Below are 24,355 nucleotides of genomic sequence, written 5' to 3'. Positions count from 1 at the left end.
GAATACTTTCCCATCCCTACCCCTTTCCACTGTGGGGTACACAACAAAAACTAGATATGTTGGACCATACTATGTTATGGGTCTATTTTCTAAATTGTAAATTCTTCAGAAAGCCAAAAGCAACTACATGTAACATGTATCCCCACACACAGTGCTAGCACTAACCAAGTCATCTATTTAATTGGCAAATACAATACAGCCCTAAATTCAAGGTTTCTATGATTCATTAAAATGCTCTATTTGACAACGACTATGCAACAAAAAGGATAGCAGTAATTGAAATAATTAAACTGATTTGCACAAATGAACACTTCATGAGTCATGAAACAGAAATCTGAACCCAAGGGAGCTGTTGCATGAACTGTGAATGTTCTCATATTGATTCTTCTTTGGAAATGACAAAGATACATAGGATATCCTGCAGTGAAATAGGATGATGCTAAAGTAGTTGAAATGTACGCACCTTCAAATCAACTTATGAAGTAAGGAACAGATTAAGTACAATAATAATACAAATAACATTTACTAATATACTGGGTCTCTTCATATTTAGCACAGCAAATAGCATCTGTCCCTCCCACTAAACTCAGTGGGCAATGAAAAAATTCAGCATTGCCAACCTGGGCCTTTACTCTCCCCAAATCTCTTCATTAATACAATTAGTATTCAATATTTGCCATAATTGATATTTGGGGGGCTTAAATAGTTGGGGAGTTTAAAAGTTGAACGGTAAATTAGATAGGTTTAGTTATTTTAATTACATATTTACCTTTAATAGACCATTCTATTTTTTCAAATTGCTTGTGAGTGAGACGTTTTTCTTTTAGCACCCTCAGTGGCGGGGGTTTTCCTAGAATTTTAGGTGGGAGCTCAAGCCATCCCCCCACCCCAGTTTGGACCAGGTCCTTGTATTGCCCCCAGGGCCTGGAAGAAGGGTTACATGTATATGGCTTAATATCTTGTTTGTTTTTTAGACACTTTGTACTGAGCCAATCAGAGCTGTCATCAGTAACACCTAAGTCTTCTTTTGATTGATCACATTCACTACACAGCCCAATGTTGTGTCTTAAATTGTTCCTTTTGATGTGCATTACTTTAACCTCCTCTGCACTTACTTTCATCTTCTATCACATTTCCCAATAGCTTAGCTTTGTCAGCTACCGATTTTTCACACTATTATCAACTATGCTTTAATGTTAGATATATTTGTAGTTTAGATGCCACGTGAAGGATTTGTTGAATTACTTATTTTTCCTAACCACTGTGGTAAATTTTAGTTGAAAGAAAGGAAAGTTGCTAGTCTTGTAGTTAAAGCACTGATTGGGACTGATGTGATCTGGGATCAGTTTAAACCTCAGCAGCTTATTTCCTTTGTGACCTTGGGCAAATCACTTGACTTATTAATAATGTGTATATATAGTGCCTCGAAAACTTGAGCCCTATACACTACCAAACTTCTGCTCTGCAAGGGACTGTCTGCAGTGGAAGGGGATGAATTTGGAGCAGTATGAGCAGGCCAAGGGGCATACTATTGTTTTCTCCTTCAGCCATATAGAAGCTAGTCTCAGGCCAAGTTACAGCACCCACCACCAATATAAACAGAGCTCTGAGCATTATAAAAGTATGGTATCAGAATAGCAAGTTACTAGGAGACTGTTGAAAATGTTCTGAACAAAAAAATAGGAATTTATAGTCTCCATTACCATGATTTCTGTGTTGAAACCCTTATGTTCCATGTACACAGCAGCAGAAGCAGCAAACAGAGCAGCAGTTTTAAGACAGTATAGCAGATGGTGTTCAAATAGTCCCAGTGCAATAAACTCTGAATTCTAATTTGCAGAAATGATCCCCTTAATAGTTAATTTCTCTGTACTCTATAGTCCACCACTGTAATTGCAGCAGTTATATTTGATAGTGAATCATTCTCAAAGCATCAATCAAGTGGATCATGATAAAAACACAGTAATAATTCAGGTTTCAAAAGCTCTAAGAGTGTTTTACAGTCAAAATGAAAATATATTTTATAGAAGGAATCTAAAATGACAGTACTGTTTGAAGAACTTTTTAGCTCACCCAAAAGAGAGAGACCCAAATGTTTCAGCAGAGGAAGATGACTGACAGGAGAGGTTTCTCTGTCTTTTGTGGGATGAAAAACAAATCTGTTAAAATTAGACTTTACTGATGGAGTAAGTGAACTGCATTTTATGTATGCACGTTTCCTAGAACCAATCTGCAATACTATAATTGACATTGCCCCAATTCTCTAAGATCTAAGTGTTTATACATTTAGTTAAACAATATTTAAAAGGGTGTTGTATCTAGCGATTCTTAATATTTATTATAGGGGAAAAACAAGGTCTTCTATGACTTTAGAATTCTAATGGAGTTGGCGTGGGTTTTGCATATAATGAGCAGTTCATAGTTTTGGGTGCGGTTAAAATAATAGCAATTCTGATAAATCAGCTGAGAAGCGGTAAGTCAGCAGAGGGCAGCATGATGAATCTAATGAGTGTGGCCTGGCAACCAGACAAGGAAGATGCCACAGAGTGGGGAGGAGGGTCAGCAACTTCTGAGATGAGGACGAAAGCAGATGCCTATGTATGTTGGTCTCTCTCTCAGTTTAAGGCTGATAGGACCAATGTAAATAATGTAATGTAAATAATGTATACCATGCAAATATGTGGCATCCATTTCTTCCTTGTAACTGAAACTGACTAGCAACAAAGCCCTGAAATTAACCACTGCATACCTGAGAGGCAAAAATATATACATGTTATTCTGTTATAAATCTTACCTGATTTTGAAATTGGCATTCACTTGGGTGACTGGGTCAACTCAGCAGCCAAAATGTACTTATATCAGAGCTTATGTGCTTATATTTACTAGATACTGGAGTTCTAACACATTTCAGAAGCCTCTCTAAAGGTTCTTCTAAGGTTTTATTTTAGTTGACTCCCATTTGTTTTTTGGGGTCCCTCTATTCTTGGATGAGCTCCAATATTAAAAATTATTCTGCAGAGGATCCAGCTGAGTAACCAACACTGAATTGCCTTTTCCATTTAGGCTACCAGAGGAATTTTTTTTGATAAACATTTCAGGGTTTAGGAGTGTTATGGTAACTAGAACATTGAAGAAAGTATATTTAGTTGTTTCCTCTCCCCACACTTCCCACTCTCACTCTTTAATGCAACTTGCTTTAGTACGCACAGATATCATCCATCTCATGATATTTCATCATTCCTAAAATCAGACACTTAGACTGAGAGCATTAACCACAGAATCTGTTAATGCATTAGGGGATTATATGCATGACTGATTTCCAGTTTGTCTTTCCTTTCAGACCTCCAGAACTGACAGCAGTTCTCCCCTGAACTGTGAGCACCATGAAAGTTACCGTTTATAACAATGCTTTTGTTTTTCTCTTTTGCAAAAACTGTAGTCAAATATAATATGGGAGTGCTTGGTATTAAACTGCATTTTCCTATTATTTTGATTTTTGGTCATGTTCTGTGAAGAAATTCTCGTATCCAAATCCCTTTATCTGTTGCCAAAAAATATAGCCACATAGAGGACTAGCGGTATCTTTATTCTTTGGTTTTATGTTCAGGACAAATGAATTAACAGCTCTGCTTCTGATGCTCTCACTTCACACAGGAATGTATTTGACCTATGCATTTTTAGAAACTGCTGGAACATCTCCTCCCCCAGGACTTGCAGCCAGCTTGCAAACTTTTTTCAAGTTCCTAGCCAAGGCCATGCTAAGCATTTCTCCATGGTAACATCTCCAGGCCAGCATTCTTCCATTGCCCAATGCTTTTAACTAGCTTTCTGGGCTCTGTTTTCTGCATCATTTAACACAGTATATGCCAGACTGATCTGTGGAGCATTCCCAAGCAGTCAGTCAGGAAGGCTGCTCCCTTCACAATCATCAGTGATGCTACATAGGTTATAGGGCCAGGAAGGACTTTTGTGATAATTTAATCCAGCCCTCTAGCACAGGCCATAGGACTTTATTGAATCAATTCCTGCTTCAGCAGTGGTTGAAATACAATTTAGCTTTCAAAAAAGCATCCAGTCTTGGTTTATAGGTTTTATGATGGAAAATCCAGTCCAAGTCTTGGTAAGTTGTTCCAATAGTTAATTATACTCATCGTTAAATATTTACAGCTTATTTCTAGTCTGAATTTGTTCCCCTCACAGATGATGATGCCTTTCTCTACTGAAGAGCCCATTTTTAACAAACGATCTCTTTCCCCTGTAGATACTTCCAGACTGTGATCAAATTATCTCCTAAACTTCTCTTCTGCAAGCTAAAGAGATTGTGTTCCATGAGTCTTTCACTATGAGGCGGTATTCCAATCTTTGATCATTCTTTGAACACTCTGAAATTTCTCACCATCCTCTTTGAACTCTGGGCACCAGGACTGGACACAGCAGTCCAGGGGCAAGTGCACCTATGCCACATAAAGAGGTATATTATTTCTCTTCTACTTCTCAATGTTCTTTTGTTTGTTTATATATAAACAGGCCAATCATAACCAGTGTCAGTCCATCCACCAGGGACAGCTTATTAAATATTAAGCTGTCCCATTAAAAATTAAGCTGTCTTCCTGTTTCTTAGACTTTCCCAGTGTTTTTGAACTTTTTTCAAAATCAGCATGAATGGTGTGAGAGGCCATAGAGACCTTTTTTTAAATTCTTCATGTAACTTTTCCAATCTGCCAGTCTAATGATCTCTAACTACAGAAGCAGCTGTTTAAATCCTCCGTAGTTATGGTTAGAATGAAAAGCATTTCAAGAACTGGCTTTTTTGCCAATACAAAATAGAAATGTTGTTTATTGAACAATTCTGCCCTTTTTGCATTATTATTATTAACAATGCTGTCATTTTCATCTGCTGATGGAACACTAACATCATTTATGTTTTTTTCTGTTCCTGATTTATTAAGAACTCCCCCTTACTGTCTTTAACCCCAGTGGCCAGAGATTTCTCCTTGCATTCCCTTAATTTTCTTTCTGGTAGCTGTAATCCAGTCCAGGACTCCTGAAGTTTCCAGGGTCTTCTGTCTGATGAATGTAACAAAGAACACAAGCTCTGCACCATACATGGCTGCTGAGTATCTTTCAGGCATTTCCTTGGCATAAATTCTCTGTGAGCAATATTTACAGGGAAACTGAGTGCGTATAAGCAGACAAAAAGAATAAACCAAAATTCAAAGTGGTCTGGAAAAATTGCGAAGCTTCAGAAAACAAGGACAAACGTAGCAAAAAGTCTCTCTCAAAGGGAGAAAAAAAATATAAAATAGATATGTAAAGGATTTAAAACCAGCAGAACCCATCCCAGGAGTATATTTTTATCTTGTTTTTTTAATCTTGTTTCTTTAATAACTTGGATGTCTCCGTAGCATATCACCAAATAAAGTAGTTGTTAAAAGAAAATTGTGGGATCAGAGTAAAAAAAAAAAAAAATCTGTGAATATAAAAAGGTTTAAAAATATATCTATTTATGTTTTCATGTGGCCATCATTATCATAGTATCAGAGCAACTGCTACATAGCATATTTTGTTCTCCCAACACAGAGACCAACGAACTAGAAAAGACATTATCTCCATTTTACAGATGGGGAACTGAGGCACAGGCTAGATTAGTTTATGAGATATGAGTTGAACCTAAGTCTTTCAAGTGCTGGTTCAATGCTATGTTCGCTCCAGAGGGAAGTTCTCTCTGAAAAATTGATAAATTCAATATTTTTTCCTATTCACCTTGGTATTTGACAGCTGGTAGACAATGGACGTCCTAAATGCATTTTCAATCTATCCACCATTGTCAAGACCATATAAACGTATCGTTACTTTGTGCTTTAAGGCATAGTTTCTCAACCTGTGGTACGCATACCCCTGGGGGTACACAAGACACTGGCAGGGGGTACATGAGTACCCCAATACTCTCTCTCACCCTCTTTTCCTCTCTTGCCCCTTCCTCCTCTCAAAACTATGGCAAAAAATTTGGTGCGCTGCACACTGCGTGGCGCTTTAAATTCCCCAGTAATAATTTGGCATGCTACGCTTTGCACAGCACTGAGTTCAGCCCTCCTAGTTTTGACCAACATCACCTCTAGCCCAGGTACATACTTGAGTTACACACCCCTGGTGTAAAGGGTGGCAATCGTACCTACAGCAGATCAGATATCTGTCATATCATGGCCTTATATACACAGCCCTTCTTCCAACATATGGCACACGTTAGTCTGTAAATATAAAATCCCCTGGAAAACTGTGTTGGGGTACTTATTAAAATTTTCAGAAGTTAGGGGGTACTTGCTACTTAAAAGGTTGAGAAACACAGCTTTAAGGAAATATTTCAATAAATTCATCATAAACCATTTTTTATCTTTATCACCCTCATTTTTTAACAAGTTTTGAGCAGTTTTTAAGAATTCTGTCAGCAGCACTGATTGCAGATTGTTTTTGTATGAATCTAAGAAACAAGGCAAAAAAAATCTAAGGAGGAAGATATTATGCTAGGTCTTAGCAAACATTTTCCATTAAAGATGGTTTCTACATATGCCATTTGGCCCATATTATCATATTTTAGTATTTCCAGTATACCAGAATTGTTTTATGGTAAGATAGCTGGGTTGTTAAAAAGAATAGGAAGTATGCCACTTATATTGATGATGAAATCTCTAGGGGAAAACCAGAGAATTTAATGTTAATTTTTCATAGCCATGCTCCTTTCAAACAATAAACCTGCTGACAGTAGTAATCCAAAATTATTTTGAGCATTAGCTCTGTTTTCTTCTGTAGAGTTTGAACAATATTTACTTACGTAATTTTTCTGTTCGCTAATCTTCTGTTAGTGAATTCTGAATAGGCCGTAATTTACTACTTTGCTATTAATTTGAATAATTAAAGCCTGTTTAATGGAAAGTGTTAAAGCTATACACTAAACAAGAGTGGTGCAGGAGTCATGGTTTGTCTGGCTTCAAATTGACTCAGGTTTGAACAAGCAGATCCTGAATAAGATCTAACAAACCATTTCACAGAGACACAGCTGAAATGAAGCAGTGCTTTAAACTGTGAAATTACTGATTCTGTTTGCTAGGAATCATGTAAAAAAAAATAATAATAATAAAAAAAAATCAGCAGAATAAACACAAATTAATAACTATATTTATTCAACAAGGTCCCTGCTTACATAGACACTGACTCATATCTTTCTGACATTGGGTTCATTCCCAAGAAGTGTCCATTAATTTCCTTCCCTTAATACCTCTCAATGGTATTATCAAAATACAGTTCAAGACCCTAATCTTTCACCTGTTCCGCACATATTTTATGCATGGTCCATCTAATGCAAAAAATCAGGTTTCAGCACTAGAGCAAAAATTATCTGTAGGTACAAATAAACGCAACTCAGAGGATATTGTGGTGAACTAGATCTAAGAAGTATTTTCTGTTCTTTTTTCTTCTTATAAGAGGCAATGAGGAACTTTATCATCTCAATGTGTGGTAGAAACTGACAATTTTGGCAGTGTAAATAGGTTGTCTTTTCCTTTTCCATGAGCAAAATCATAATTTTATATTTGATATGATTTACTTAACAAAAATATTTCATCAACCTCATTTGAAATGTGGCTGTGAGCAAATTGTATTAATTTTTCACTTACTTTCTAAAAATCTTACAAGCAGGCCAAATTGAAGAGCCTGGATTAGCATGGAGGTAAAGTTGTTAAACTCATTCACAAACATCCTAAACATATTCAGACCAGAATATATCCTGAGTTAAGCAGTTTCACAAAAGTTAAAATATTACATATGAAATGTGATTTTTTAAACAGTTAATGGAATAATAATGGTTTTGAATGTGTGTGTGTGTGTATCTCATTATATATAATGTGTGTGTGTACATTACATTATATGTAATGTAAAAAAAAGAGAGCGGAAAAGCTTCTCTCTCCTTCAGCCACTACTAGGGCCACAATTAGAGCTCTGCATTCAATTTTGGGCATCCTAAACTGAACATATCTAATGATTTTATTTTTGGCCAAAGGACGGTCATTTCCACTGTCTGTGAAGCACAACTTTTGGCCCACATAATAAGTGGACAATAGCAGCAATAAATTTTAAAGCACAGATTAATATGATTTTATTTAAGTAGAGGAACATAAATAATAAGTGATTTAGTAACTTTTGTAGGAAGTATAAGAAACTACACTCACAAAAGCTAGAGAAAAATAAAGTGGAGAAGTTTTAATTGTTAACTAATGATATTTAATAGGATATGAGAAGAACAAGAGGACTCAATAATCCCCTACACTTAATATTGAAAATTTGCAAAAAAAATATGGCCAACCATGGATACATTTTGTTCCATAACTTTCTAGGAGAAAGTTTTGATAGAGCAGGCATCTGCCTTATTCTTTTTCGAAGTTAAAAAATAGTTCATAAAAAGCCTTCCACAAATGAAAACTAGCTATTAAGTATGCTTTTAACTTTTCCCCAACAGGCATTCTGTTGTCAGCTCCACAGAAATCAGTCTACATGCCAAAAATAGTACCGTATCAACAGAGTCCTGAGAGGTCACAGAACATCTCTTCCTCCCCATGTTCATCTTTTGTCATTAGTATTTTCCTAACAAAGCTACATCTCCCTACTCCAATACATCCCTTGAAAAATAGTTCCTTTCTGTTATGTTTTCCCAATCCTATTTGCATTCAGCACATTCACTGTTTTGAGGTCTTTTCCTTGATGAATCACCAATTTTTTAATTTGTTGGTTTACCCTTTTTGTCAAGTTCCTTTCCTTTCTCTTTGTTTAAATTGCTCATTTTTTCTTTTTGACTCACTTCTATTTTTATGATTTAATATTTATCTGATTCACTGATCCAAGTTCTTTTTATTTTTTCACTTTGATAGTCTTCAATTTGTCTCTTTCTGTGATTTACTTTATTTTCCAGGATACCCATGGCAGTCTTTTTTTTTTTTTTTTTTTTAAATACACTTTCTTCCCCATTTAATATTTCCTCTTCCATTCTCTCCATAGTATATTCCATAATCCCTATACTGCCCATTTGTTTTCATTGCATTTCTATGTATGTTGAGGAAAATTCTTTTTCACTTTGCACTCTAGTTTTTTGGCTATGCAAGTGGCATTTTCAGTGCACATACATAGTTTGCAAGTCTATCACCTGTGCAGTGTGGACGACTGTATGCACAGTAGGCTATATACTGGCTGGGAAGGTGAATGGCTATGTATGCATGTACCTCAGAGTTAGGCTACTGAGAGGGCTGCCTGACTCCACCAGCATTTAGTACCTGCTAGTCATGAGTTTTTGCTAGATAGAATACTGTAACTCACACACCCAGCATACATGTGTATATAGCCATGTGCCTGCCCAGCCAATACGTGTCCTAGTGTGCATGCTCAGTAGTTGTGTGAACAGTTATAGAAAAATTACATAGCTACTCAAAACAAATATGCTGCACAGTTTCTCTAGAAATAATTTCATGTCAGCCACTAAACATGAAATCACCACTTTATAAGTTAATACTTCTACAGTACTATATTTTTTCTTATATTTTTGGAAGTATCTGTCAAACTTGCAACACTGTTAGATACTAGGGGTGTGTGAAGTGGGCCATATTTAATTTGGATTTAGATTCGGCCTGATTTGGGGGACAGTGATTCGATTCGTTGATTCGGATCACTGTCCCGATTCAATTCAGCTGAATCCAAATCTGAAGATTCGATGCAGATTCAGAGTATCAGTGATTTGGACATAGACATTAGGGGCTGGAAGGGACCTCATAAGATCATCAGGTCTAGCCCCCCTATCACCAGGTCGCCCCCCCCTGCCATAGGCAGGAAGTCAGCTGGGATCAAGTGACCCCAGCAAGAAATAAATCCAGCTTTTTTTTTTAAGGAGTCCAGAGTAGGTGCTTGCACCACCTCTCGGGGGAGTTTGTTCCAGACCCTGGACATATGCATCATAAAGAACTTTTTTCTTATATCCAGTCTAAAACAGCCTTCTTGAAGTTTATGGCCATTAGACCTTGTTATCCCTTTGGGAGCTCTGGTGAACAGATGTTCTCCCAGGTCCTTATGAACCCCTCTTATGAAGTTGGAGGCTGCCACCAAGTCCACCCTGAGCCTTCTCTTCTCCAGACTGAAGAGTCCCATGTCCCTCAGCCTTTCCTAGTATGGCCTTCCCTCCAGGTCTTGGATCATATGAGTGGCTCTCCTCTGGACCCTCTCAAGCTTCTCCACATCCTTCCTGAAGTGGGGGCCCAAAACTGGATACAATACTCCACCTGCGGTCTCACCAGGGCCAAGTAAAGCAAGAGAATGACTTCCCTGGTTTTGCTTGAGATGCATCAGTGGATGCACACCAGAGTTTGGTTAGCTTTCCCTGCCACTGCATCACACTGGTGGCTCATACTCATCTTGTGGTCAATCAAGGTCCCCAAGTCCCTTTCGGTCATGGTGCTAGTGAGCGTAGCACTGCTGAGCCTGTAAGTATGCTGAGGGTTCTTGCTACTGAGGTGCAGCACCTTGCATTTCTCTGCATTGAAGACTATCCAGTTTTGGTCGGCCCACCTTGAGAGCATGTCCAAGTTGCCCTGTATTCTCAGCTGGTCCTGCAGTGTGACAGCCCTCCCCCATAATTTGGTATTGGCCGCAAACTTGGCCAGTTCACATCTGACTCCCAAATCTAGATCGTTGATGAAAATGTTAAAGAGTACTGACCCAGGTACTGAGCCCTGAGGGACTCCACTGGTAATCCTGTGCCATGTTGATTTGCTCCCTTCAACTAGTACTCTGGGTGCAACCCCGTAGCCAGTTGCCTAGCCATCGGACCATATGATGATCGAGGCCACAGTTCCCCAGCTTAACCATGAGGACATCACGGGGAACTAGGTCAAAGGGCTTCTTGAAGTCCATATAAATGACATCCACATCATCTCCCTTGTCCAGGGTATATGTTACCTGGTCAGGTCAGGCAAGATCTGCCAGTCACAAAGTCATGTTGGCTGGTATTCAGAAGCGTGCCTTCCATTAGTCTGGAATTGATGGATCCCTTGACAATTTTCTCTGGGATTTTTCCAGGGACAGACATCAAATTGATTCGTCTATAGTTCCCCGGATCATCGCTCCTCCCTTTCTTGTAGATATGGACCACATTGGCTCTTTTCCAGTCATCTGGGACCTCGCCCAAGCACCATGATTTCTCAAATATCCCTGTCAAGAGGGATGCAATGATGTCTGCCAGCTCTTTCAAGACCCTCGGGTACATTCCATCTGGGCTCACAGACTGGTAAATGTCCAGTTTTTTAAGATGTTCCCTCACCTGATCCACATCAATTTTAGGCCCATCATGCACTCCCAGATTGGTTTGTGCCATTCCTGGCAGTGTGATCCTCGTGGGAGGGTGAAAAAACAATGCAAAAAGTCATTTAGGAGATTGGCCCTTTCTTGGGCATCTGATGTCAGCGGCCCTGTTGGATCTCTCAAGGGCCCAATAATGTCCTTGTTTTCTTTCCTACTTCCCACATATTTAAAAAAGGACTTTTTGTTGTCCTTGATCCCTGTAGCTAGCCTAAGTTTGGTTTGTGCCTTGGCTTTTTTCAACTACTCTCTGCAGGTGTGGGTGAGTGCAGAGTAATCCTCTTTGGTAATGCTTCCTCTTTTCCAGGAAAATGTTAAATGTTTTTTCTACCTACCTCAAGGTACCAGGCTCAGCTTGTGAATTCTGAGATGGTGAGGCAGATGGAACATCCCATAGGAGCATTGGGGGGGGGGGTCCCCCTCGTGCTTGGTGGCAGACCGAGAAGTGGACCGGAAGTACTGGGGGACCCTGGGGACCACCCCCCACAAGCCCAGGAGGCACCAGTCGCCGAGATTCTAGTCCACTTCCGGGTCCACTGACAAGTGTGCTGGGGACACCCCCACCCCAATGCTCCCAGCGGACGCTCCATCAGCCCCACCATCTACCATCTTAGCATTCACAAGCCACCTGGTACCTTGAGGTATGTAGAAAAAAATATTCAAAGCTGTGTCTATGTCCAAATAATCAAATCTCTCCAAATCAATTTGGAGGGTTCCAATTCAATTTGGAGAGATTAAAGGGTCCTAATTTAATGATTTGGCTGCCAAATCAAATCAGCAACCAAACCTTTGCACAGCCCTGTTAGATACCAGGATGGTTCTTTGCACTACAGTAAATTTCCTTTCACGTGTCCTGGTGACAAGGTATTTAGCAGGGTATTTAATTTAAAGATTCGTTGGCTTCTGACAGGGCTATGCTGTGAAAGCGTCAACAAGGACCTCCAACTCTTGACTTCTGGGTTTCCAGCAACTCACCTCAGTGTCCATGCCACCAGAATTTTTTTCTGAGATTTTTTTTCCTCACTTAAAAAACTTGTCTCTTCTTTTGGTACATGGAGATAATTATATGATGGTACCAAAGAGTGATCAGCTCTTGAGTAGTTTAGTCTGTGCCCTCCCAATTAAAGTAAGTGTTACCAATCAAAGCAAGCAGCATCTTAGTTTTAATCTACCTCCTAAAATAAGTTACCTGTGTCTGGTTGAAAGCAACATCAGGCAGAATCCTATTTCATTTTACATACCTAATGGGACTTACCCGGCCAAGTAACCACTTTTTTGGCATTTACAGTTTATGATCCTATTACATGTGCAGTGTGGACACATAAGTGCCACTGAGCATGCTTAATAGCCTGTGCTCTGACAGATGACATATGCATGTACCTGTGAGAGTACTTTCTGAAAATGTAGCCATGCAAAAAAAACATACAACTAGGAGGTGTTAGACACTGGAAGAGGAAAAAAAAAAAAAAAAAAGAGGTGAGACCACCCAAGAGCCTCATGCTTAGGTCACTCACCCAGGGAGCAGGAGATCCAGATTCCATGCTGCTCTCCATCCATTTTGTCCAATATATAGAAAATGCAAGGTGCAGTAGCTCAGCTTCAAAAGAAGGGCTGGAAAGTAGCTGGATGATGCCTAATTTATGGCTTGGTGGTTAGAATATTATGCTGGAAAAAGGACAACATAGATAGAAGCCTCCTCTGGGTGAGAGGGGCCTACAATCCAAGTCAACAGCTTGCTGGGTAAGAGTTTTATTTGAATCAGCAAGCAGACCACTCCATTTTGCTGCCCTAATTTCATCATTATTTACTGTTCACCAACCTTCGTGTCATCCCAAATGGTACAAGAACAATTTTATGTTGATTTCTAGGACATGGCTAAAAATGAAGAGGAGCATCAGACCTTTTTATGAAACAAGTGGCACCATCCTAGAAAAATCTCCTTTACAAATTACTCTTGGGTTGTGTCTACATGAGATACTTTGCTGCAGAGTTGACTAATTAGCTTTTTAGTAAACTGTCACAGTCTATATGTACAGCACTGTTAAGCTGCAATAAACAGATTAACGCCATTGTAGGATAGTCTTCTTCTTCTTCAGCAATCCCTCACAGTTGAGGATGATTGTCTCCCATGACTGTCTCATCTGTATGCAAAGATGACTGAAGAGGCCTATCTGGGATCAACAGACTTTACTGTAGCTTGGACATGTGTTTCCATGTGGGGTGGATGGCACTGGATTTTTCATTTGGTCTGCAACATGCTGTTTCCGCTGCTCTGGTTTTTCCATCTCCTGTTGTTGTTGTTGTTGTTGTGAGGTTTCAAAATTACAGAGATCCCTGCAGCAGACTCTTCCTCCATCTGGGGTGGTCCTCCCATGAGGATAGTCTCCCATGAGTTGACATCAATGTTGTATTTTTTATGTTGGCCTTGAGGATGTCTCTGAAGCACTTTTTTTCTGCTCTCCTGTTGAGCATACTCCTTGGCTGAGCTGGGAGAATAAAACTTGCTCTGGGAATCTGGAGTCAGGCATCTGGATAACATGGCTAGCTGTAACAGGTCGCCCTCCCCAGCACCATCTTTCTGGTTGTCCGTGCCTTACTCGGGGGCCCTTGGGCCTGCTTTGTAATTCTTTGGTCCCTGTCCTAATCTCTCCTCCCACGTCTTGATAGATTATCTTTTCTTTTTTTTTTTAAGCGGGACACTGCCTATTATTTTGGGGTATGTTGGGGTCCTTCCTATTATGACTTGACTCTGTTTTCTCTAGCTAAGCTTCCCCGTCTAAACCCACTAAACAGGGCTTGACTCTGAGGCTCTAGCTTTTTTCCTCTTCCAGTGTCTTGAGGCTCGTGGCCCCCTTTTCTGCTCTTTTATGGAGTCTAGTGTTCCCTGGCCCAGAGGCACGGGAGCAGGACTCACAGCCAGAGAGTTGCGGGTTCATAAACCCAGGTTCAGCCATGAACCCACCTCCACTAGTCCAAACAAAAATACAACTGCACTCTGGTGCACCTGACCTTTCTGGCCTTTTTAAGATAGTCCTTCAAGTACTGGGGTTTGTTCCCCTCAAAAACTGCGCCCTCACTGGTGCCAGGGTCTGTGCCTCCAAAAGCTGCACCCTCACTGGCACCGGGGTGCCCACTCCATAGAGGGTCCCCAAAATGAGGCCTCCTCCAACCCCTAATAGCCTCTCCCAAACCTCCGGTCTCATAACCAAAAAGAAATATGGACAGTCCCATCCGGGTGCAATAACCGCTCTCAATAAAATAATAATAAAAGGAAACATGTGATCATGTCAGCTTACGTTTATGCCAGATTCGTGTGTCGGATCCCATCCATCAGCTTCCAAGACGCCTGCTGTCTCTCAGGGTTTAACGGTCTCCTCTTCCAACTTTTGTACCACTCACCAAACCTCTCCCCAGGAGCTTTGGGATGTACTCCCTCACCTTCAGCTGTCTGCCCCCCTACTGCTGTTCTGCCCTGGGTTCTTATAGTCCTACCTCTTTTGGTCAGCTGACTAGTTGACCCGGCCCAGCCATTAACCTCTTCCACACCAGTTCTCTGGGCTCAGAAGGTTCGGTCCTTAAAGGGGTGGGCCTGCTTTCTAGTGACAGGGCTAGGGTTCCCTGTTACACTAGCCCAATGAAGTTGATGTTCGATGATCATTGCTTCAATACTCATGGTGTTTGCATGCAGGAGGATACTAACGTTGGTGAATCTCTCTTTCCACTGTATTTGGAGGATCTTCCACAGGCAGTGTTGATGGTATTACTCCAACAACTTTAGATGTCTCCTGTATGTTGTCTATGACTGCTTGATAAACCATGAGTTTAGTTTGGATATGATGTTGTGATATTCAAACACACACTTCTTCAGGCTTGCAAAAACTGCACTTGCACATTTGAGGCAATGTTGGATTTCTTCATCAATGTCAGCCTTCTACAAGAGATGGCTTCCAAGGTATGGAAAATAATGTTCCCCAATGTCTTTGTAGATCTGGATTACCAGAGCTGAGGACTGTTCATTAGGAGCTTGTTGGTAGAGGGCCATAGTCTTCTGAATGTTAACCATCAATCCTGTTTTATCGTATGACTCGGTAAAGATGTTGATGATTGCGTGTTGGTCTGCTTCCAAGTGAGCGCATACTACATCATCACCAGCATACTGGAGCTCAATGATTATGGGTCGGGGTGGTCATGGTTTTGGCTTGGAGTCAGCTGAGATTAAACAGTTTACCATCCATTTGGTAGTTTAGCCCTACTCTGACTGGAAGCTTGTTGCTGGTCAGAAGTAACATCACAGCAAGGAATATTGAGAAGAGTGTTGGAGCAGCCTTGCTTAACTTCCATTTTAACCTCAAAGGGATCTGTGATAGATCCATTACTGAGGACCACTGCTCACATACCGTCACGGAGCAGGCAGAGAATGGTGACAAATTGAGGTGGACATTTGTACTTCAGGAGGATCCTCCACAAGACTTCTCAGCTGATAGCGCCAAAGCTTTTGAGAGGTCAAAGAAGGCCACTAAGGAAGTTTATGTTGTTCCCAAAATCTCTCCTACAGCTGGCAAGCTGTGAATATCATATCAGCTGTGCCTCTTGATGCCCTAAACACACACTAAGATTCCAGGAAGAACTCTTCAGCAAGTGGAAGGATACAGTTCAGAAGGGTCTCACAATGATTTTCCTGTGGTAGACAGCAAGGTGATCCCTCTGTAGTTTCTACAGACAGACTTGTCTCCTTTCATGAAGATTGTTACAGTCATTGTGTCCCTAAGGTCGTCCGGGATTTCCTCATCATTCCAGATCCTTAAGATGAGGGCATGAAGCTGTGATGTGAGCTCCTCTTCTCTCTGTTTTAAGATTTCATTGAGGATTCCATCTGCTCCATATGCCTTGTTGTTTTTCATCTGTTTCCTGGCTTTCCTCACCTCATCAAGGGTTGGAGGGATTCCAAGATCATTTCTGACTGGATGTTGCGGGATGGAATTGAGAACACTCTTATCAACAGCAGAGTCTCAGCTGAGAAGCTCTTCAAAATTCTCCTTCCAATGGGCATTGATAGCTCCCCGTTCCTTGGTCAGGTTTTTTCCATCCTTAGGTCTCAAGGGGGTTGGTCCCTGAGTGCTCAGAGAATAGTTAGTGTTGGTGGCACTGAAAAAGCATGCAAATTGTGGATGTCAGCAAGATGTTGAATCTCCTTAGCCTTGTCTTTCTGCATTTGTTCTTCATTTCATGCATCTGCCTTTGGACCTCTGCCTTGGCTTGTTGGAGATTCAGTTTCTTTTGCTTGGAGTTGGTGTCATTTTGCCAAGCACAAAAGGCCTTATGCTTGAGATCAATCAACTGTTGGATCCCTTGATCATTCTCATCAAACCAGTCTTGATGTTTCCTGGTAGAGAATTCAAGTGTCTCTTCATAGGCACTGATGACGGTGGCCTTGAGGGCACCCTCGTGCTGCTGACATTCTCCCATTGTTGTTGATTGGAATTCACCAGTTTTTCATTGAGGCACTGGTGGAAGAGGTCTCACTTGCTTGTGTCCTGGAGTCCTGGAGTTACAAAACATTGATCTTCCATTAGCATTGCTTGTGCTGCAGTCATCATTTGGGAGCCAGTTTGAGTGACATAACTAAGCAGATGAGTTGGTGATAAGTCCAATAATCATTGGCTCCTAGCATAGCTTGGGTGATGTAGACATCTTTGTGATCCCAGGTACAGACAACGACAGTCAATCAAGTGCCAGTGCTTAGATCATGGGTGTTGCCGTGAAGTCTTGTGTCAGTTTTTCTGGCAGAACAGGGTGTTGGTGATGGTAAGTCCATGTTCTGCACATTTAGTCAAGAGGAGGATGCCATTGGAGTTCACCTTTCCTACTCCTTCCTTGCCAATGGTTCCATTCCATTCCTAAACTGCAGTACTGCCTGACACAAGTACTGTCCTACAGGTGACTCTGGATTCTTGATTCAGTCCATTACATGCTGTTTCTGGCCTGCTGGCTAGCCCCATACTGTAGCACCCTCCTACCCCAGCCAGTCCCTCCATAGAATGTTCAACCAGATCAGGGCAGCCCTGGGCTGACAGGCTAAGCCTCAGGGCCCCCTGCCAGTCAGGGCTGCTCCACCCTGGCTCAGTGTTCTGTGGTCCCAGGAGCATGTGCAAGCACTGCTCCCAGGAGCAATAAACTCCAGTGCGAACTGTGCCAGAGTTTATTGCTATGTGCTAATTGCATGTGTAGATGCACCTACTGTGAACAAAAAAACACAGTTCTTAATCTATTTAAGAGGTGTTTTATTGATATTGCATAGTACTGTATTCAGAGTGTCTTGCAGTAGTAAGCTAAATGCCTTATAAAAATATAATGTATTATGCAGTTACTTTTATCAATCAAACTTGTAATCTCACCAAACAATGATGACAGTATATAGGCACCTGATCTTACTTGCCCAATCAGAGCACATATCCAGTCTTCTGATATTTCTCTAGTATTCCAAGATGTATTCAAAATTATGAGCAGCAGACCAGAGGCCTTATTAGCTAACTTTTTTAGGACTCTTTCAGTATTTGTGAGAACTGACCAACTGAAAAAATGTTTATCATAGAAGATATAAAATTAGACTTGGAAGTGACCTCAGGAGATCATCTAGTCCAACCCCCTGCTCAAAGCAGGACCATTCCCAACTAGATCATCCCAGCCAAAGCTTTGTCTAGCTATGTCTTAAAAATCTCCAAGGATGGAGATTCCACAACCTTTCTGGGTAACCTGTTCCAGTGTTTTACTACCCTCCTAGTAAGGAAGTTTTCCCTCATATCTAACTTAAACTTCCCTTGCTGAAATTTGAAACCATTGTTCCTTGTTCTCTCATCTGCCACCACTGAGAACAGTCTAGCTCCATTCTCTTTGGAACCAGCCTTCAGGTAGTTGAAAACTGCTATTAAATCCCCTCTCAGTGGGTGCATTTACATGGGATGCTTAATGAGCATTGGCCTAATTTTACTATGCATTAACGTGGCTGGCAAAACCATGCTAATGCACTAATGCGCAGTAGATTTAGTCCAATGTGCACTGTCACACAAAAAACGGGCATCTGCAGTAATGCACAGTAATGCTGATCATGGCACATTTAGTACCTGTTATTATAGGTACTAAACTTAATGTGCCATAATTACAGTGCATTAATGAACATGGAGATGTGCCCAGTCTCCTCTAGACTAAATAAAATAATCCCAGTTCCTTCAGCCTCTCCTCATAAGTGATGTGCCCCAACCCCTTAACCACTTTTACTGCCCTAGAATTTCTCTTGTCATCTCCAGCCATACTTCTTGACTGATCCTCTGTCCCCCACCCATCTTTGAACTCACAATATTCCTGTCAGTTATTCAGCAAGCAAACCTCTGAACCACAGAAGACAAAATCCTCTTCCTATACCATTTAACATCAATACCCTTCGATATGAGTACAGCATCCTTATTCTTTCCCAATGCAAAACAAAAATACGTATTGAACATTGCTGTCTTTTCTGCATCATTATTAACACTTCTATCACATTGATCTAGTAATGGGCATCAACTATGCGCACCATGCCTACTATACTTTAAGAAGTCTTTCTTATTGTCCTTAGCCTTGACATCATAGATTTTTTCCTGAAACCTTTAGCTTCCCTAATATATTTTCTATATTTTATTATTCTAATTTATATTGCTCGCTACCTATTTTTATACTTTTGAGTTTTATTTCCCTAATTGCTGCCTTCACATTAATATTGAATCAGAAAGGGCTGTTGACTAAAGATGTCCTTTTTCTTGATTGTGAAATTATGTCTTTTGGCTATTGAATAAACTCTTTGTAAAGTGTTTCATTAACATTTTTCTATCAAAATTTATTCCCAGTAAGGTTCCCTCCCGATTCACCTCAGTTTTGGAAATTAGCCTTTTGTAAAGCTCCAAGTATACATATGACTTGTTAAGACTATTAGGTCATGGTCACTGGCCCCCAGGCAACCACCAGTTCCCAGTAAAACTAGTAATTGCTCTTGGTAACTTGTAATGAGGGCAACAACACGGTTACCTCATATCAGATGCAATGTCCTTTGTGTTAGAATACAATCATCTATCATTTTCTGAAACACTCTGGATATTTTCTATTGAATGTATGACATTTTCAAAATTATAGACCCCAGACACAATGGGTTTCTTTCCCCCAGACATTACAGACAGTGGGTTAAAGAGTAACTCATCTTGACTAAATGAGATTAGTTGTTGGGTTTTATGTGTATCATAAAATGTGAGGCTGTCTTCTGTTCCCACGTCATTGAAGTCATTGTTGATTTCAGTTGGAACAATATCAGAGAGAGTTCTAATGCAACGTAAGAAACTTGTGATAGAGAAACCATGGCTTGTTTGATGAACAGAAGAACAGTCAAAGTAGTACTGTAAGCAAAACCAGATTTCACACTTCTGAATAGTTCCTCTTCTTGCCCATTGGGATGTGAAGTTGCTGAGAAAGAAGAGGAGGAGATGACCCGGGAGCATTTTGGAGAACACCATTAAAAAAGAAAAATAAGACACTTGTTAGTTTCAAAGCTATTCCTTTGAATTTCATGGTAGGAGACTCAAAGGTAGGCAGCTCAAAGATCAAAGACCTACAAAATTAAATCCTTACAGGCAGGACTGAGCTATATCAAGTCAGATACATTCAACTGAGACAGAGATGGACTAACTAAATTATTTAACAGTATGAATAATGTTTCAGCTTTGTATTGCCAGTTTTTCTATGGCTTCTAAATCAATTTATTTTTCTAAATATATCCTAACTCTTTACTTCAGTAACTGAATATTGTTTGAACTGCTGCAGTTCTATTTGTAAAAATAAATAAATAAATAAAATTCGCTTTAGCGCTTATTTATGAATTTTAGTAAATTGTATACTTAAGGAAGAGTCATTTATTTGAAACTATGAAAGGGTAACTCTTATATTCATGTCTCTGAGGCATTACAAAACTACTTAAAACTCTACCACTTTAAATTTTCCTTTTCTTCCTTTAGTTTTAAATGCAGCTTTCATTTTTCCCAGAAGCAAGAGCCACTTTTTTCTTTCTTCCCTAAGACCCTGTCTCCACTCTGCTTTTCCCTAGTGTATCTTACGGGTTAGAGATTTGACTTTTTGCAATTATAGTTATATTGGTACAACCTTTGGCGAGGGTGCATTTATACCTTAATAGGTACCTTATCATGATTCCTGTATGACACTAAGGTATATTAGCATATGTAAAGTGTATGAATAAGTATATCTGTGTCCTTACTAGTTGGGTTGGACTGCCTTAACTTCTATGCAGGGACAAGCCCTTAGACAAACCGGGTGCCACCAGATCCTTGAAGGTTGTTGGAAGGTCTGAAAAGATAAACAGATAAGCTAAGCAGGTAAGTGCAAGCTCAGCTTGTCTCTCCTGGGACAATCGCCACCCCTCACCGCCTGGCCCCTCTGCAAGGAAGGAAGCACTGTTATATAAAATTAGTTTGTGAAACTAGGTGCCACTTGATTCACAAAAGTTATGGAGGGGTGCCTCCACTCCAAAAAAGTTTGAGAACCTCTAACTGCCTTAGGCTGTATGGACAGCTGGCTGAATGACTCCAAAGTCAAATTCCCTTTGTGCAAACAGAAGTATACACATGGGATCCTATGAAGTGATGATATACTCCTAATGAGTGTACAGCTGGTTCTGGGTGAACATGCAGGGACTTCCTCTCATTCCTCAGCACAGAAGCCAGCTACTGTGTATCTTCAAAGTGAAACCCATGCTCCATCAATTTATTTGAAGCATCTGCCACAGTTCTGTTCCCACCAAAAGCGCATAAACCACATCCTAAGTATGGTCACTGATAAGAATTAGTCCAGGATTTAAAAAAACCAGCAACACATCTCACTGTGAAAACAGATATTGTCAAGATCTTTGCAGACTCAAACACATTCAGAAAAACACCTGAACGTTTGCACATTTATTCAAATATAAACTTTGAACTTTTGAAAATTATCTGTCAGTTATCAAAATCCCTTGATACGCAAGCATCTCTGTATATTTATGTCTGTTTGCACATATGCTCTCAGAGGATCCTTAAATGTCTGTGAGTAGAGAAAAAAAATTCTGTCACTTGACTAAGAAGCTTTAAGGGTTTGATTTTATTTCAGATGTCCCTCAGTTCTGCTGCAGCCATTACTATTTAAGCTGCCTGGAGCTCTGCACCCTGCAGCCTTGTAACTTGTGTCCTATTGCCAGTCAGCTCTAATTTCTGTCCCTGCTCTCAGTAACAGGGGTTGGGGCCCCTGTTATAACAGGATTATTCCAGTATGAGTGTTTTTTTTCTTGTTTAGCTGATGCTGCTTGGAAAGCCGTTTAAGCTTAACCAGAAAAAGCCCTTCTGATACTGGAAGAAGCATGTCACATATGGCATTATATCAGTGTAATTACCAGTTTAGTTATAGTGATATAGCTTCTTTGTAGGTAGGCCTTTAGAAAACAGAAAAAAAATGCAGTAGTTGGTATACACTTGTATGTTTATGATCGTGATTTTATTTGGTGACCACAGAAGGGTGGTCCTTTAGTCCTCCCTTGGAATTGTTTTGACTGTCAAGGTCTGTAACATGCTTTGGTAATTGCTCAGCAAAAATCGAAAGAATAGAACTTAATACCTCAGACTACAGGCCTCCCAGAAAAAATTAATAGAACGTGTAATTTTTTGTACTACAGCAAAAACTTTGTTATCCGGCACCCATGGGGAATGGAAGTGCTGGATAACCAAATATGCCAGTTACCTGACAGGCCCGACCAGGCATCTTTGCCTGTTTAGGCCACCACCCCTCCCGCTGCATCCAGTGCACTGCCGCCCCTCCTGCCACGGTGGGCACTTCCAGTTTCGCTTTTGCCGCATCAACTGGCATGCCGGTTAACACAGCATGCCGGTTTGTAAGATGCTGGATAACGTGGCTTTTGCTGTAATACCTTTTTAAAGATTTACTGTACAAATATCAGGTTTATTTTTTTCTTAGTCAGTGGTCCATAATGAATGGATTATTTAAAATTATAGAATTTAGTGTAAAAACATACTTGAATGAATGAATTTCAATAAGGAAGATTAATAACCCTTCAGTGGCCTGTATTCTAAAGACCAGCATTCAAAACTAGGACATTTTTCTGTGCTCAGTCTGTCCATAATAAATTGTTATACTTAATTTTAATATTCTAGTTCTACAGGGACATGGAATTTTAATGTGTTCTAGTCATCATGTACTTCAGCCTGCCTTACATCTGTGATACATTACATAATAATGACAAGCAATTAATAACAATTCATATATTATATTTTTTAAATTCAAATAGTTTAATTAATTCACTCCATTCCTAATTGCAGAAAATATAATAAAATCACAAAAGATATCTGAAATTATAGTTAGTACGCATAACCCCAAGTTAGCTACCTACCTTAAGGCTTTATATGGCTGCCCACTGGTATAGTATCTAAGGTTATAGGCAGACAATTATACTGTTTAATGCGGGGGCATGATTTCCACATTTTAAGTTGTTGTATTTTAAGTATTTCATATGTCCACTGTATCCTGCAGTAAGTAGAAGCTCAACTGTGGTAATTTAACAGTTGTTTCATTCCAGCATAAGATATCCTTGTTTAGCTTCTCTGACTGCAGGAGAGAAAGGGATACCACATTTCAGTGCAATGGTTCAAGTGACATACACTCCTGGGACATGTCCTGACAAGTGCATATGTGCAGTTTGCAGTGCTTCAAATCAGTTTGAGCTGCCACAAACTGCACATGGTACACATGCACCCATTTGCAATGCTGCTTATTTTCAGAATGCTGGGGTTTTTTGACACTGGGAGATCCCGGTGTCAAAGAAATTGCCACTGAAAAAAGTGGCACAATGTACGTGGCAGCAGTGTGCACCACCAGAAAGGGAGCCTGGCCTCCCAGAGCCACATTCTGGCGGCCAGCCAGGCTCTAAGTGTATAGTTTGGTGCCCCAGGAGGCCCCCAGGGCCTCAGGTAGGGCTGCTGAGGCCAGCAGAGATGCTGGCCCCAACATCCCCTACCCTACCAGGTCACTTTGCTGTGCATCCCTTTGTGTCTTTGTTATTTTGTCCTGCAGGAAGCAGACAACCCTGTACATGCATGCTTGTCGGGACACATGCATGGGTAATAGTAAAGTATTCCTTCTGACCTTTAAACCAGTCTTTCAGCTGCTCGGAGCCTGAATACTCTCCATGCTAATGAACAGATTAGCAATAGTGAAGTCTTTACTGAGTTTCCTGGAGTCTGGCTTTCTTCTCATTCCAGGATTTAACAAACCTAATTAAGCTAATATGGTTTTTTTAATTTTATTTTTGATTCTTTGACTTGGGATATACGGATATACCAAAGTTGGAAAATGGGGTAAGTAAAGGTTGTAGTATTTTGTCATTTTTAATATGTTGCATAGGTTTCAATAAGGAGAGTCTTTTTAACCCTCTGTATCTAACTTTGGAGTTTTCTGACCTTCTCTGCAACATTTGCTTCCAGCTTCCATGTGCTATACATGTGAATTTGATTCTTTAATAGGATCAAAGGCCTTAAACTGACTTTAAAAGTAGACCAGAACAAGTTGAAGGATCTGACACAATCACAGATGCCCCATCTAGGAAGGAAGGAAGGACTTTTAACAACTTTATTTCACAAAAGATCAGGTACAGAAAGCAAAAAACCATCAAACCACACCAAAGAGAAACCATTCCAGGACATTCAGAACATCACCCCGTGACAAACACCTTCGCAGTAATACACATCATGTCTAACATGCTATATATAGCCCTCGAGAAACGAACAATTCCACCCTTCCCTGTCCCATAGTACACGTACAAAAACCTTCAACTTCTCACCCCGAGAAAATAAACAAAAGCAGCCTGGTGAGGGCCCAGGGCACGGCACACGCC

At 40.3% G+C, this 24,355-nt stretch overlaps 2 protein-coding genes across 2 annotated transcripts in view; one reads left to right on the top strand and one right to left on the bottom strand.

Moving 5' to 3' along the window:
• Nucleotides 1-16,854, bottom strand: part of CFAP47 (cilia and flagella associated protein 47) — a 757,346-nt gene extending 740,492 nt beyond the window's left edge. Inside the window, exon 1 of the mRNA XM_014520638.2 lies at nt 16,705-16,854. Within this exon, the coding sequence (XP_014376124.2) occupies nt 16,705-16,854 (150 nt within the window). The remainder of the gene's footprint in view (nt 1-16,704) is intronic.
• Nucleotides 4,452-24,355, top strand: part of PRRG1 (proline rich and Gla domain 1) — a 105,356-nt gene continuing 85,452 nt past the window's right edge. The window contains exon 1 of the mRNA XM_025205263.1: nt 4,452-4,471. The gene's annotated coding sequence lies outside the window, so the exon portion shown is untranslated. The remainder of the gene's footprint in view (nt 4,472-24,355) is intronic.

Source organism: Alligator sinensis, unplaced genomic scaffold (assembly GCF_000455745.1).
Source record: "Alligator sinensis unplaced genomic scaffold, ASM45574v1 scaffold243_1, whole genome shotgun sequence".
Classification (NCBI taxonomy): domain Eukaryota; kingdom Metazoa; phylum Chordata; order Crocodylia; family Alligatoridae; genus Alligator; species Alligator sinensis.
Note: the sequence above shows the minus strand (reverse complement) of the source record. Positions and strands in the feature narration are given on the sequence as shown.